The following is a 13,447-nucleotide window of genomic DNA, read 5'->3' as shown; positions in this document are numbered from 1 at the left end:
CTCGTCCGTGGTTGCAGCGGTGTCTCGGCGCTGGAGAGCAGTCGCAATGGATTCTTCTTGGCTGTGGGCTACCGTCCGTGTCACTGCTCACACACCACTCGAGGCCTTGCGCCTGCAGCTGGAGCGGTCTAGGATTCGTCCGCTCGACTTACACATTCGGTTCGAAGCATCCAAGGAATCGCTCACTCAACCTACACCGGTGTCCTTCGCGCTCTCTGTCTTGGATATACTGCTGGATCATCTTCCCCGCTGGCGGCAGCTGCGCATTGTCAGCCCGTTCCCTAAACTGGTCGGGGCGATGTTGGCGCGTCTCGGCGGTACTGGTCTTCGTGCACCCATTCTCGAGGTCTTGGAAGTAGACTGTCCCTTCCATTCTATCCTTCTGGGCGGGAACCCGAATGGATACCCAAGACCGTTTCCTGGCGGCGCTCCTCGGCTACAGCATATTCGTCTGGATCACTGTGGCTTCTCGCTATCTGCGGACGAACCCTTCCCGCAGCTCACCTCTTTCGAAATCGCAAGCGCTCCCTGGACGTTGGTCGATCTCCACAGCCTAGCAACGACGTCGCCCCGGCTCACATACCTCTCGGTGCGTTCCAGCTACAAACTCGAAGCGAACGTAGAGCTGCACTTCCCCGCCCTGCGCTTCCTGAAGATCGGCGACTACTTCCAAAACGACACTATTCTGCGCGTGCTGCACGCGCCGGCTCTCGAGGTTCTCCAGATAGAAGAGATGGAGATCGAGCACTACAGCTTAGCGGGTCGCTACATCGATGCGCTGCGCGGCGAGACGTACGAAGGAACACCACAGGGCAAATTTCCCCGACTCCGCTCATTGCGCCTCCACATGACCGGGCGGCCTGAAGAGCCCTCCCCGCTCATCGTTGGGGCGCGGCTCGGCGAGTTTCTTGGACTCTTCCCAAGCATCGTGCACCTCGCCTTCGCCGGCTTCCACGTGCATGCGTTTGCACAGGGCTTCCTCGAGCTCATGCAGGCACCCAGTGTCCTGTCTTCCCCGGCCGCAGGGGTGCTCCCGCGGCTGGAGCACCTTACGCTTGGCACGGACCAGGAGCACGAATCCGCGGCGTTCGTGAACGGGTGGGGTCCCTTGTTGTTCGATATGGTGCGCGCGATCGTGGTTGCACGTAGAGCGGCGGGTCGGCCACTGAAGAAGGTACAAGTCCCTCCTCCAGTGCTCGTGCGGCTGAGACGTGTGCTCGGGACGAGACTGATGCTGAAGAGACTCGAGCAACTTCCTGGTGTTGACCTCGAAGGCGTGCAGATGCCCTTCACGTCTGATGTGTGGCTCGGGTACAGGTGGGCGCTGCGGGTCCATTAGAAGGACGAAGGCAGACGTCGGCGGATGGCGCTATTTATCTGTAACATATTGTGTACTTTCGAATTACCCGCACTCTTTTAGATGCTGATAAGCAGCACTCCAACTATTTCTTTGTACCAGTACTCACCGTTGAACCGCATGTGCTCATGGTCTTAGTTCGACCTATATTCCATCTACAGATTACTTTTATAATATTTTAATCTCCCAATTTGCTCGCACCACTACTGTTGTAATTCACAACGAGTACTGTGCCCAAGCACCAACTATCTATATCCAGACAACCAGGCTGGGCACAACCCTACATGTCGGTGCTGGAGCCATGAACTGCGGACTTTCATATAATTCTTTGCCAACTACTATACAAAATGAACTTTACAATACTGATCGTTGCCATCGCATACACATACCGCTGAGAGACAAGAGTCACACCTTACTCTTTACCGGCGACCGCCCAACATTTCCACGCCCCATGAAACCCCATTCAATCTGATGCGCAACATTAATAGCAACACCGAGCTCTTCTGCAAACTGCCAGACGCTCCCGGGATTCTTCTGGAACTGCCGCGCCATGAGCACAACATCTGCCTGACCCTAATCCACGCACAGTTAGCACAGGTCTAATATTCACCATGTATGAAGCTAGCTCGAGAAAACGTAGGTATCACCCACCTTATCCAACACACTCTGTGCTGTCCGTCCGTCCGAGATCGCACCGACGCATCCGACTAGGATCTTGTCCCCATGTTCCTTCTTCACCATCTCGGCGAATGGCGCTTGGTAAGCAGGCCCCCCCTGGATCTTCTGCGCAGGATGCAAGCCGCCAGAGCTGACGTCGAGCAGGTCCACCCCGTGTTCGGCGAGTATACCTGCAAGGCGTACTGTGTCCTCACCGCGCCACGATGGCTCGTTAGCGAGGCTCTTCTCGAGCCAATCCGTTGCAGATATACTAAATATATGGTCAAAATCATCGAACAGGGGAGCGTCATCAGAACGCACCGCAAAAAGAGCGGCATGTCGTGGGGGATCACCGCGCGCACCGCGTCGACGACCTCGAGCGTAAGCCGAATACGGTTCTCGAAGCTCCCGCCATACTCGTCTGTGCGCTTGTTAGTGATAGGGCTCACAAACTCGTGCAGCAGGTATCCGTGTGCGTTGTGTATCTCGATCACGTCGAAGCCCGCCTGCAGCGCGCGCTTCGTTGCATCCACGAACGCGCGCACGACACGCCGGATGCCGTCCTTCGTCAGCTCGTGCGCGTGTGGGTATGTTGCGCTGTGTGCACCGGCGGTCGGCGCCCACACGTCGTCGGGCCAGCCACCGGCGAGCACGGAGGCAGTGTCGCCCTTGGAGAGCCAGGGTGCAACAGTGGACGCCTTTCTTCCCGCGTGCCCGAGCTGAATGCCGATTTTCTGGTTCTGTGAGTGCGCGAAAGTGACGATCTCACGGAGGGGCGCAATCTGCTCATCACACCAGAGCCCAGAATCTTCAGGGGTGATGCGGCCCTCAGGAGTCACAGAAGTGGCCTCGACAATATTGAGACCAGGTCCTCGAGAGATGATACCGCCAACTTGGGGAAGAACAAGTGAGACGTGGAGGAAAGGGCCAGCCGGCCGCTACTTACGGTGCGCAAAATGCCAAGCCGTAAGCTTGCCGTCTTCAGCAGAGTATTGGCACATGGGGGACAACTAGATTCGAAACATGAGCGAACCATTTTACGAGGGACTTTACGTAGTCGCTGAAAGGTGAATGAAAGCCCTGTCCGAGTAGAGACTCGTCATGTTTATTGACGGAAACCTACCCATAGGCGGTTATGAAATTCTAGGCCGCGTATCTTGATAGGCTGAAAAAGCATCGGGATGGGTTTTCCATCAGGTTGAGGGTCGAGAGCAGTTCCTGCGGCGGGATACTGCGCAGGGGTATAATACGGTACGTGGGGTGCAGGGGAGTTGAAGATTAAAGGAGACATGGTGAAATCTTACAAAACAGATTCCGTCGAGAACGCGGTATATAACTAGTCCAAGACATTCGTCATCGCGAAGACAAGCTGTCTAAGGCCATCCAGTGCCCACCAGGTGGACTCCGTTGTGTCATCTCCGTGTCATCAGGAGGCCTAGCATCATCGCGGCGGATCTTTCAGGAGCATAAAGCGGACACACTCTCAGGAAAAGGTGCATATGTCGTGCATTCTGTTCGGGCAAGAGGTGGAGAACAAACGCGGCGAGAGTCTGCGTTGAGATCATAGAGGAACAGACGAAGACCGGCGCTCGCCTACGTGCCCTCGACGCCGAGATGGCGCTTCGGATGTTGCCGGGTGCTTGCCAGTTGTGGCTGCAAAAGTTCAGCCACCCAGCCTTGATTCCCCCAAGATACTACCCGTCCGGCCGAACTCCTCAAGACTCAAATCATGGGTGCGTATGATGTCGTCTCGCTGTCCAAAATCTCCACTGACTCTAGTATGCAGTTCGCTACGCTGCCGCCGCCCTCGCCTCCAACCCCGAGAAAAGTGCGTTCAGAAGTGCTGTCGCTGTCCCCTGGGCAAAAGGATACTAACGTCGTCGGGATGCACATCTGCAGCCTCGCGTGCTCGGGGTGAATATCTCCGCACGCACTTCAAGAACATGCGTGAAGTTGCGGCGGCTCTGACTGGTCAGTGTGTCATTCTATCGTGCCCGAATGCGCGTTTAAGGAGAGGCTGCGTAGGTCTCAAGCTGACCAAAGCATATACATACCTGGCCGACGTGAAGGATCACAAGCAGGTCGTACCCTTCCGTCGGTTCGCTGGTGGTGTCGGACGTGCGAGTCAGGCCAAGCAGTTCAAAGCAACTCAAGGTACGTGTTTTCTAGACGCGCACCAGTTTCAGCGCGCGACCGCTCACTTCGCACAGGTCGCTGGCCCGAGAAATCTGTAAAATTCGTCCTCAGTCTCCTCAAGAACGCTGAATCAAACGCCGACGCGAAAAACATTGACTTGGAGGATCTTTTCATCAAGAACATCGTTGTCCAGCAAGCACCTGTAAGGCTGTTGTTTCAGCTGTGCGGTCTGCGTGTCGTTCTGATCTCTTCATTCTTATATAGAAAACCCGCCGCCGTACGTACCGTGCTCACGGTCGTATTAACCCTTACCAGGGCCACCCTTGCCATGTTGAGATCATCTTGTCTGCATCATCTGAGGAAGTTGAGCGGAGCAAGGACAAGGACGTAGTCGCACCATCGTTCGCTGGTCTCAACAGGCGACAGGTTGCGCGCAGGCGGATTGAGGCTGCCCGGACGTGAGGCATCACGAGCGTTGGGTGTGTAGATGAAGGGGATGTGGTATGACTATGCTCACGGTGCGGAGCAGCTAATGCCGTCTTCATGTGTATGCATTATGCCATGTTGCAAAATTGACTATCTCAGCATTACATGAATTCCGATCCGCCATCCTACCTCCACCCTCCCGTATGTTACGGATTTACTAGTGTTAGCTACAAGCTAATCCCTGTGAGCGGAAGTCTAGCGTGACTTGATTAAGAGTAAGTGGGTATCCAACCTATCACAATTATGATGAGAGTTGCAACCGTGCACAAGGTAGTGAAAGAGAAGCATGAATGCCCGAAATCAGACTGTCTGAAACTGGTTTGTCTGCACGGAGTCATCTCATCTGCAGGACTACCTTCGACCCGGATTTGCTGAGACGTTGCAAGATGCAAAACTCAACCTTCCCAAAATGGCCAGACGCTCACCGACGACTGCTCGGTCGGGCGGCAACTGCGCCGTTCTGTCTCTGCCATGGAACGGATCGCGGATGCACCCTGCGGCGCATCGTTCCTATCCCATAATGTCCGTCGTAAATGATGCTGGAACCGCTGGCAATCACTTCCTGGACACTGTCGAGGGGGAGATCGCCCTCTTCCGCTCTGTAATGCGCGCACGACCTGTTGGGCTTCATCGCCATTTCCACGTCCTTACCATCTGCAACGCGATTCTCAGGGACACTGGTCACTCAATTTCGATAGACGATGTCTGGAAGAAATTGCGCAGCTGCTACAACTTGGACGTACTTGAGAACATAGTAAGAAGCATAGTATGTAAGCGTGAATAGCTGTTGCTGATGTTTTGCAGGAGGTCGAGGGATACGATCCTCCTGGTTCTCAGCCGACGCGCCTACCGACAGATCTCCCTGTTCGCTCGCCTTCGCCAGGAGAAAACCTGTTCTCGCACCCCTGGTTCCGTCATGAGTATTCACTACCGTCAGAAGAGCACTACGAGTCTCTCATTGCTGTGAGGCGAATGCGAGCCACCGCTTCTCTCCCCTCGTCATCCCCGGCACAGTCCCCGTCAGCTGTCTCTCGACCAGGCCCAGCAGTACGCGAGACTAGGAAGGGAAGAAGCAAGCTCAAAAACATGGCCGGTCTCGTTGGGGGTGACAGCGACAGCAGCGCACTAACTCAAGAAAGCGGCGACGAGAGCGCTATGCCCACCCCAAGTCTTGCTACCGGCACAGACGCAGGTACCGATTACGCAGAAGAGGAGGACCCCGAAGGTCGAGAGTCACCAGGTGAGTTCGACAGCGTGATGTGTACTCTCGCTGATGACATTCTGGTGATCAGGACTCCCGCTTGCAACAAAGCTGACGCGGAAGACCACAAAGCCCACGAGACGAGGCGGCGGAGGCAGAGGCAGGGGTGGCTCTACAGCTGGAGGCCGTGGTACCAAGCGGAAAAAGAAGTGACCTGGACATAGGGTTGCTGTGCGAATCGCTACCTGGTTAGTACGACAAATGCTTGTATACCACACTCTCCGGGCAATTCCTTATGCACAGCTGTATTTGGCTCCGGGGTTCGTAGGATCCAAGGATCGTCCGTGCATAATATGTAAATATACAGATGAGTCTATGCTACACATGGATTTCAATAATCAGCCTTCCGACGCGTCAACATCCATTTTCACAACTTCCTTGATGGATTTGTCCAAGGCGGTGTTCTTATTCCGTCGCTCCGCCAAGAATGCATCGATGCGCTGCTTCCGCTCCACATCTACAGTATATCGCTCGGTGAATGAGCAAAAGGAAATTGCAGCATTGTCTTACCTGGATAGACGTCTTCCAAGGAGAGGGGCATACGATTGAACGGATCTTTCGAGTCGGAGAGAAGGTGAGACTTGATGGTAGACCGGTCGACTACTACCTTCGACGTTGGCAGGATGACAGGATCGCGCATGAGAGTAAACATTAGCGGATCTACCGATCGAGTGATTAGTGCCGATTTTAGACGAAGGGACTACAACACATACCCAAGAATTCATCAGGGACTTCACCCAGATCTTCCTCAGCTTCAAGAGTTGCCTTGGTCTCTTCTACTTTCATTGCGAACATGAGTAGCTTCTCAATGTCCGTATCGCTCAACAACACTCTTCTCTTTGCGATACCCGCGGCGCGCTCAAAAAGCTCTTTGCTATAGCTACGACCATCCGCTGCTACGCCCCGGGCGAATTCGCCTCGATCGCTCAAGTTAAGATATACCTGCAGAATATCGCTCAAGAGTTGTTTAGGGTTGAATTTGTACTTCTCCGGATTCTTGACCTTAAGGTCTTGGCACTTGGGACCAACGAGTGCCACTAAATTGTAATCAAGCATAGCGGCCAGACGGTCTACGATCTCAGGAACCATGAAAGGATCTTTCGTTTCTCCTGTGAAGGCTTTCAGCATGTTGACCGTGGAGTTCCCGAGTTGCACGTAGCCAGATGCGTGACGCTCAAGAGACCGCAAGGCCCCTTCACGTTCTCGACGATATTGTGGTGGCTGCGAGTTAAATGTGACAGTGTCCTCCATCTCTGTCTGAATTTCGTGAATCTTGGACAACTCGCTCAAGGATTCGTCCATGAGATATGTCACGTCATTGATCATGAGGTTTACGAAGCGGACAAACTTCTCAATGTTATCTCTACAGATTAAGAGCCGCTTAAGCATTGCATATTCACTTAGTGAATTGGACGGAGCTTACTTGGCCTCAGATTTGAGCGCCTCGCGATGCATAGGGTTCTCCCAGATTGTCTTGAATAGATAAGCAATGTTCCGTCTACGTCGTTTATCAATATCTACGCCCAAGTCTCTAAACATAACCTACCGAGAGTCTGCAAGCGGCATTGTCAGATATAACTAGTGTCAAAGATTAAAATACTCACTGAATTTGTCGTAAAATTGTGAACTTGCACCTGTCTGTTCCACCTCTAATGTGATATGAGTTTTTCGTTGACGGTTCAATAAAGAAAACTGACCGATGTAGAAATGCGTCAAAGCAGGTACAAGGTATTTTAGGGCAATGGGATGAGAGTTCAGCGTTGTCGTCATTGCGCTACGACGTCCTCCCCAGTTCCAGCATGCGTAAAACAACACCTGAATATCGTCAGAACGCATGCAATGCCACAGACTAGATAGGTAGATACTTCGACAAGCTTGGCCTTGAGAAAAGGATTCTTGATATACCAGGTCGATGTCAGGTACGTCAACGCCCATATAAGTATTTCATTCTTGCCAGATAGATCTAAGCTATCGGGACTCTCGCTAAGACATTATGAGCAGGAGAACGCATTTCTAGTAAGTGGAGTGACCAACCGAGTAACATATAAATGATAGTCCACGACGTCCTCAAAGAGGTATTCAGGCATTACCTTGAATAACTCTGGAACATCTTTGGAAAGCGGGAGACTGGGGGTAGGTGAGGACATGGTAATCCGTATCAAGTTAAAATCTCTGGGCTCACTCTACTGTCGGATTTGGGTGTGTTCGCCTAGGGTCACACATACGAATAAGCCACGTCGACACAAAATTGGTGAAGCTGATTGATCGAAAAACGAGCTCCGGATCGGCGAGCTGTACCGTGTACGCAAGTTGATTGGCCATGACTTTGTTCATCTCGGCCTATCGTAGTAATATATGTATAACTTGCTCAGCAATCAGATTGATAAAGCTTACTTGTACTGCTTTGATAGCCGCCTCCGTTCGGGCTCGGAGAGGTGTCTAATGGTGCTTTTTTAGACAGATAGTCAGAGCGTGCTATTGCTCTACTCACTGAGCGCCAAGACCCATCGCCCTGCAACGTCTCTAGGTGCCGGTTTATATCGTCGTACTGCCTAGCAAGTTCTTCGTACGTCGATATCGTTTTCTGATAGCCATAGTGATTCATGGCAAGGGTAAGATAGAAAATGTCAGAGATGAAATTTGGTGAACCTGCACTCATGTGAATCAGTATCCTCTACCACGAACAAAATGTTGCCAGTGAAAAAGGCCATACCGCCTGAAACCTCGTTACGTTGACGCCATTGCTCCGCCTCTTCGCTTGTAGCATTTATCCTGGTCTCCTCTTTGAGATTGATGCGGGTAGAGCGCGCATAGTATGTATTGTCAATGCGATCCATCTACGAGGGTATCATCAATAAAACAATAATACCGTGATCGCGCGCGGCGAACCTTAGTGTAGTTAGCATCCATAAATGGTTCACAAAACCGGAACAAAATCGCTTGCAAGTTGACCATGAAACCATCGGATGACACCGTCTCAGCTTCAACCTTTATCCTAGCGTGAATGACCATAGCATCTCCCAGAAGTGAATTCTTACATGCGATCCAGCTCGCCTTCCATTGAGGGAAATCGCATGCGCAAAGTACTGCAAAACCGCCTCTCGAGATTCCGGAGAAGCACGGATAAGGCTATTCATGACCTGGAAGAGAGAAGACTACAAGCATACTGTCAGAGGTATAGTCAAATTGTGAGAGACATGACTACTTGTAAAGTCTTCAAGGTCCCGCGCAGATTTGCAGTAGATGACTGAATGTCGCCTGGAGAACGATCCTTGGCTTTGGAAAAATATGTGTCCGCAACCACCGGCTTCATAAATTGTCAATGTGGATAGTGCAGTTAAATGATATCACACTGACCCATTCTCTGCCAAATACGCCCATTCTAAGGAGAGGCCCAAGCAGGCTTACTCGCTCGAATGTGGGGGCCAGCGCATTCGCAGGATCCCAGGCATCCAATCGCGTGATCATAATTGCCAAGCTCTTGATGCTCACCAAGGCCTCCAGACCACTTATGACTCCCCGCCAGGTTTGTACGCCGCCAGCAAGGCCTTCAGTGCGGAAAAGCGACTCGTGGAAGCAAAGTTGGGTGACAACTGGGCCAAGAACGCCGTCGATCTCATTGTCAGGTTCAAACCGCTTAACCATGTCTTGCAAGAATGGTTCCACTTCTGAGGGGGCTAACGTCCGTGAAGAGGATGCAGGTGACGAGAATAACGGCGCCGAGAGCGAGTGGAGCGATAAGAGCGATGCAACCAGCTCAGAAGGACCAACAACACGTCTGTCAATCGTGAGAATTCATGCGAAATACTGTGGACAAGCACTACATACCCTTCCGGCTGAGGAAACATTTCAGGCTCTTGGAGAATCAAGCCAGCGTAGCTGATAATCAAATGGCGCAACTTGTCCAGGATATCAAGACCTTGCTGTGTCTCAACAGGTGATAAATTCTAGAAATTGGAATAAATAAAGATTCGAAAGTGGATCACTGCATTTTTACCTTCTTCAAAAGCGCAGACTTGAGGGCATTGAGCCGTCTCCAGCAGCATATCACGTACTCAAACGCACTTTGTCCCGCGGGAAGGGATGCAATTACAGCGAGATATTCCAGATCGTCTCTGCGGATATGTTAGCGAGTAGAGCGCATGACTAATGCGCGACCTACGACATTGCTTGTGGGTCCAACTCAAGACGGGAAATCAGAAGTCGATCTGCAATGTCAGCGTTCAAGCGGATTGCATCAGGGCTTCCTAATTCATGATCAAGACTGACTTCGCCGCATATGATGATCTCACTTACCTATGTTTTCTGACGCGAGCTCAGCGGCGAGATGCTTGAGCCACACTACTTCCCAACCACTCTTCTCCGCGACGTCTTTCTATTAAATTAAAGTGTCAGAGAATATTCAACGCAATTAGTGTGTTAAAACGAACACTTAATGTCACGTTGAAGACATTGCCGACCGCCTCGTGCTCCCAATGGGAGAGATCAATGTGCGCCGGCGCAGTCGACGGGCGTTTTCTAGGTACAGCGGGCACTGGTACTACAGGGGCCTCCGTAGGACGTTTCTGAATGGTTTGTGTAGGTTTGTGTTTGGGTACAGTTGCAGTAGCGGGCGGAGGAGTTGACGGGGCGGATGGTGAAGTTACAGGGCTCGCTGCCTGGAGCCTTGCCAGCCGTTTCAGGCGAATCTGTATATTCAATTAGCACTGAGCACAATGTGAAGATGATATTCATACGCGATCAGCATCATCCTGCGGATTGGAGGCCATGGCAAGCAACAAGTGTGAACGAAGGTGCGTAGACTCCGCGCATCCCTCAAACGGTATGCGGTACGCGAGTACATGCACGTGACGTCGATCAAATAAGTCTGCTCCAGATTTAGCGCCTCCGCGAGTGCAACGCCACCAGCGCGACATTTCACCCGGTATTCCTCGACATTCAAAACATGTTTGGTCGGCTCCTGTGTACTGCTCGTCTTTTCTCGACATCTGCGCTGGTGCAATATCCCAAGCTTAAGAGTCACTCAGGAGCCAAGAAGCGCTGGCGGTCTCTGGCGTCCGGCATATTCAAACGCGTACGTTGCTCTCCTTTCCCGCTTATGACTACTTGCCGTATGTTGTTAACTGCTGCGTTTCCGTTCCGGAATATAGGGTCATGCTGGCCACAAGCATCTCAACGTTAATAAAAGTCCAGCACGAAAAAATCGACTGTCCCAAACAGCATATTCTCATGACTCGCAGACGTCACGGCTGAAGAAATTGCTACCGTATGGATCGCCATGAGATGCCTGTTAGAATAGTCAATCCGGTAACAAAGTGCGTCTTTGATGTTACTCCTCACGGATTTTTCTCATATAACTAGTCCCGGGAACAAATTCATATATAGACATATACTAGAGTTTCTGAGCCTCCTTTGCCGTCAGCGTGTCCTCATCCTGGACCTCAACGTCTACCTCATCCCGTACATTGCTTTCACTACGTCCCTCCTCCAAATCAGCATCTCCTCCCCCTCCTCCGAAGAAAGCACGAATACTCTGCTGTTTCGGATCGAATTGTGCGCTGCCAATCCCGCCCTTCTGTCGGATCTTTCCATGTCGTCAGTGATAAAAAACAGGCAGGAATGGATAAATATACCATGTCGTCTAAGTGATCATGGCTATTGAAGTCTACGACCCGTATCTCTAACGGAGGAGGGTTACTATCTATAAAAGCTAGCGCTTCACCTTCCTTTGCACCCTGGCAATTGCGGCTCACTGTTACGGAGGTTGATATATGATGGCGAACTGTGAGCTCACTTTAACATTAATGGTGATTCTTGCCCAAGCTGTATTCAAAAGGCCTCTGTACTTGTGTCCCGGGTGTATGCCACTAACATCCTTGCAGAGCAACGCGGGAACAAGCTCGCTTATGCACAAGCCGTGGCTCACAAGGGCGATATGAGTTCCTTTCTCTCCCGTTTTTACGGCCTGCCAGACATATGGCATCACGATATCGTTGATGGCCTGTTTCGCTCGCTGTGCCAGGTCGTCCAGACTTTCTCCTTCAGGGAATTTCTGTGAGCGATCCGGAAGCACTGGATATAGGTTGCGAGCGTAATGCTCTTCAAGGGTAAGACCGGGTTTGAACTGCATTATCCAAGGGTTTCCCTCAGCGATTCCCCAGTGCTGTTCGCGCAGAAGCGGGGAGGTTGTGAGCGGGGGTTGCGGCTCTTGTTGTGCATCGTGTACTGCCTGTGCAGTCCAGAGTGCCCGTTTCAAAGGGGAGGCATGTATTGCCGTGAAACGGATGTGAGAGAGTGACTTGCCCAGCGCTTTTGCTTGCTGTGCGCAACCCGTGAGTCACTATAATGTCCCCGCATTATTAGCAGTGAGATCTCAAACTTGCATTCATTCCTGAACGACGGTCAGCGCTCCTGCAACATCCAGAATCTCTAAGAACTCACCATGGTTGGACAGAGGTGAGTCCTTCCAACCTGCCCATACATTTCGCTAATACTGGGTGAATCCGAGCTCAGGCTCTCGAGATGTGCTTGAACTGACCAAGTTATCCGTCGACTCTCCATGCCTGATCTGTGTGCTCGTATAAGCAGCGAACGATTAAATCTAAAATGCTTACGAATGTAACTGTGACAGTGGGTGCCATGGGTATGTTTATAACGTTCGTCAGTTTAACTTGAAGTAGCCCTCGTTCATTCAGCTATTTAGTCACCAATACTATAATTAGCGTTCCGCTGGCGCCAATCTTCCGATACGAGCGCTAAATCTACATGATCACGTGTATCCTCCTTAATACGCCACCGGAATGTTCCAGTGGCAGCTCGTCTTGCAGCCTGCAGACTCAGTTTGCTTGCGTGTCCATCTGTTGGGTGGACGCGCGTCCACTAGATCGCTGTTTATAAGCTACGATTCCCTCAGTCATTATTCATTCGACCTCTCCTGTCGTTCTACGAACCATTATGTCTGGCGCAACAACCCCCGACCGCGACGCGCAACTCCTGAGCATCGGTCGGCAGTGCTCCCACCGTTCTTGCATGCTAGTGGACTTTCTTCCGTTCCGCTGCCAACATTGCCATCAAGCCTTTTGTAGCGACCACTTCCGTCCTCAAGTACACGAATGTGCTCAATTTGATGCGACCAAGTTTGATCGAATTGCTCCCTCTTGTAAGCATCCCAATCACAGTTCTACACTCAACGAGGTGGTCTGATCAGCCATTTCAGGTCCCCTATGCAACACTCCGGTCGCTATTCCTCCAGGGCAGGACCCTAATATACGCATGGATGGTCATATCAATTCGGAATGCTCCTTTACGACAGGAAATTCTCGGAAGACATCAAGTCCGGTGTGTGCAAAGGTGAAATGCGGGAAAGTGTTGTTTTCTCCAATTAAGTGTGAGGTGTGTGTGTGTTCAATAAGCTGTTGTTTCCGCATGCGTATACTCATATATTCTCTAGACATGCAAGAAGCAGTTCTGTCCACAACACCGTTTTCCTACCTCTCATTCTTGTGCTTCTTCGGCCACTGCTAGCGGAAACTCTACGCCGACTAGGCCCT

At 51.6% G+C, this 13,447-nt stretch overlaps 6 protein-coding genes across 6 annotated transcripts; 3 read left to right on the top strand and 3 right to left on the bottom strand.

Moving 5' to 3' along the window:
* Positions 1-46: 46 nt before the first annotated feature.
* On the top strand, positions 47-1,339 carry FIBRA_01737 (uncharacterized protein; the record flags this gene model as incomplete). The annotated part of the gene is made up of 1 exon (XM_012323608.1): positions 47-1,339. One exon carries the CDS (start codon positions 47-49, stop codon positions 1,337-1,339), a length of 1,293 nt encoding a protein of 430 aa, XP_012178998.1.
* A 423-nt stretch (positions 1,340-1,762) lies between these two features.
* On the bottom strand, positions 1,763-3,305 carry FIBRA_01736 (uncharacterized protein; the record flags this gene model as incomplete). Its single annotated transcript, XM_012323607.1, has 5 exons — positions 1,763-1,930; positions 2,009-2,285; positions 2,336-2,906; positions 2,961-3,024; positions 3,138-3,305. The coding sequence occupies 5 exons, from the start codon at positions 3,303-3,305 to the stop codon at positions 1,763-1,765; spliced, it is 1,248 nt and encodes a 415-aa protein (XP_012178997.1).
* Positions 3,306-3,628: 323 nt separating this feature from the next.
* Positions 3,629-4,612, top strand: FIBRA_01735 (uncharacterized protein; the record flags this gene model as incomplete). The annotated part of the gene is made up of 7 exons (XM_012323606.1): positions 3,629-3,650; positions 3,706-3,747; positions 3,801-3,842; positions 3,914-3,985; positions 4,040-4,168; positions 4,225-4,352; positions 4,415-4,612. The coding sequence occupies 7 exons, from the start codon at positions 3,629-3,631 to the stop codon at positions 4,610-4,612; spliced, it is 633 nt and encodes a 210-aa protein (XP_012178996.1).
* A 544-nt stretch (positions 4,613-5,156) lies between these two features.
* Positions 5,157-6,050, top strand: FIBRA_01734 (uncharacterized protein; the record flags this gene model as incomplete). The annotated part of the gene is made up of 3 exons (XM_012323605.1): positions 5,157-5,390; positions 5,441-5,876; positions 5,929-6,050. 3 exons carry the CDS (start codon positions 5,157-5,159, stop codon positions 6,048-6,050), a joined length of 792 nt encoding a protein of 263 aa, XP_012178995.1.
* A 185-nt stretch (positions 6,051-6,235) lies between these two features.
* Positions 6,236-10,666, bottom strand: FIBRA_01733 (uncharacterized protein; the record flags this gene model as incomplete). The annotated part of the gene is made up of 23 exons (XM_012323604.1): positions 6,236-6,354; positions 6,408-6,557; positions 6,611-7,260; positions 7,321-7,395; positions 7,444-7,450; positions 7,502-7,546; positions 7,595-7,712; positions 7,763-7,880; positions 7,932-8,024; positions 8,080-8,237; positions 8,292-8,336; positions 8,389-8,546; positions 8,611-8,734; positions 8,787-8,885; positions 8,936-9,052; positions 9,103-9,204; positions 9,255-9,675; positions 9,726-9,844; positions 9,895-10,012; positions 10,060-10,144; positions 10,194-10,272; positions 10,328-10,585; positions 10,634-10,666. 23 exons carry the CDS (start codon positions 10,664-10,666, stop codon positions 6,236-6,238), a joined length of 3,291 nt encoding a protein of 1,096 aa, XP_012178994.1.
* A 623-nt stretch (positions 10,667-11,289) lies between these two features.
* FIBRA_01732 (uncharacterized protein) lies at positions 11,290-12,538 on the bottom strand (the record flags this gene model as incomplete). The annotated part of the gene is made up of 7 exons (XM_012323603.1): positions 11,290-11,472; positions 11,531-11,632; positions 11,692-12,212; positions 12,277-12,288; positions 12,339-12,384; positions 12,436-12,465; positions 12,512-12,538. The coding sequence occupies 7 exons, from the start codon at positions 12,536-12,538 to the stop codon at positions 11,290-11,292; spliced, it is 921 nt and encodes a 306-aa protein (XP_012178993.1).
* Positions 12,539-13,447: the final 909 nt, after the last annotated feature.

Source organism: Fibroporia radiculosa (assembly GCF_000313525.1).
Source record: "Fibroporia radiculosa TFFH 294 genomic supercontigs, scaffold860, whole genome shotgun sequence".
NCBI classification, from domain to species: Eukaryota; Fungi; Basidiomycota; class Agaricomycetes; order Polyporales; family Fibroporiaceae; genus Fibroporia; species Fibroporia radiculosa.
The sequence above is the reverse complement of the archived record's forward strand: the minus strand, read 5'-3'. Positions and strand labels throughout refer to the sequence as shown.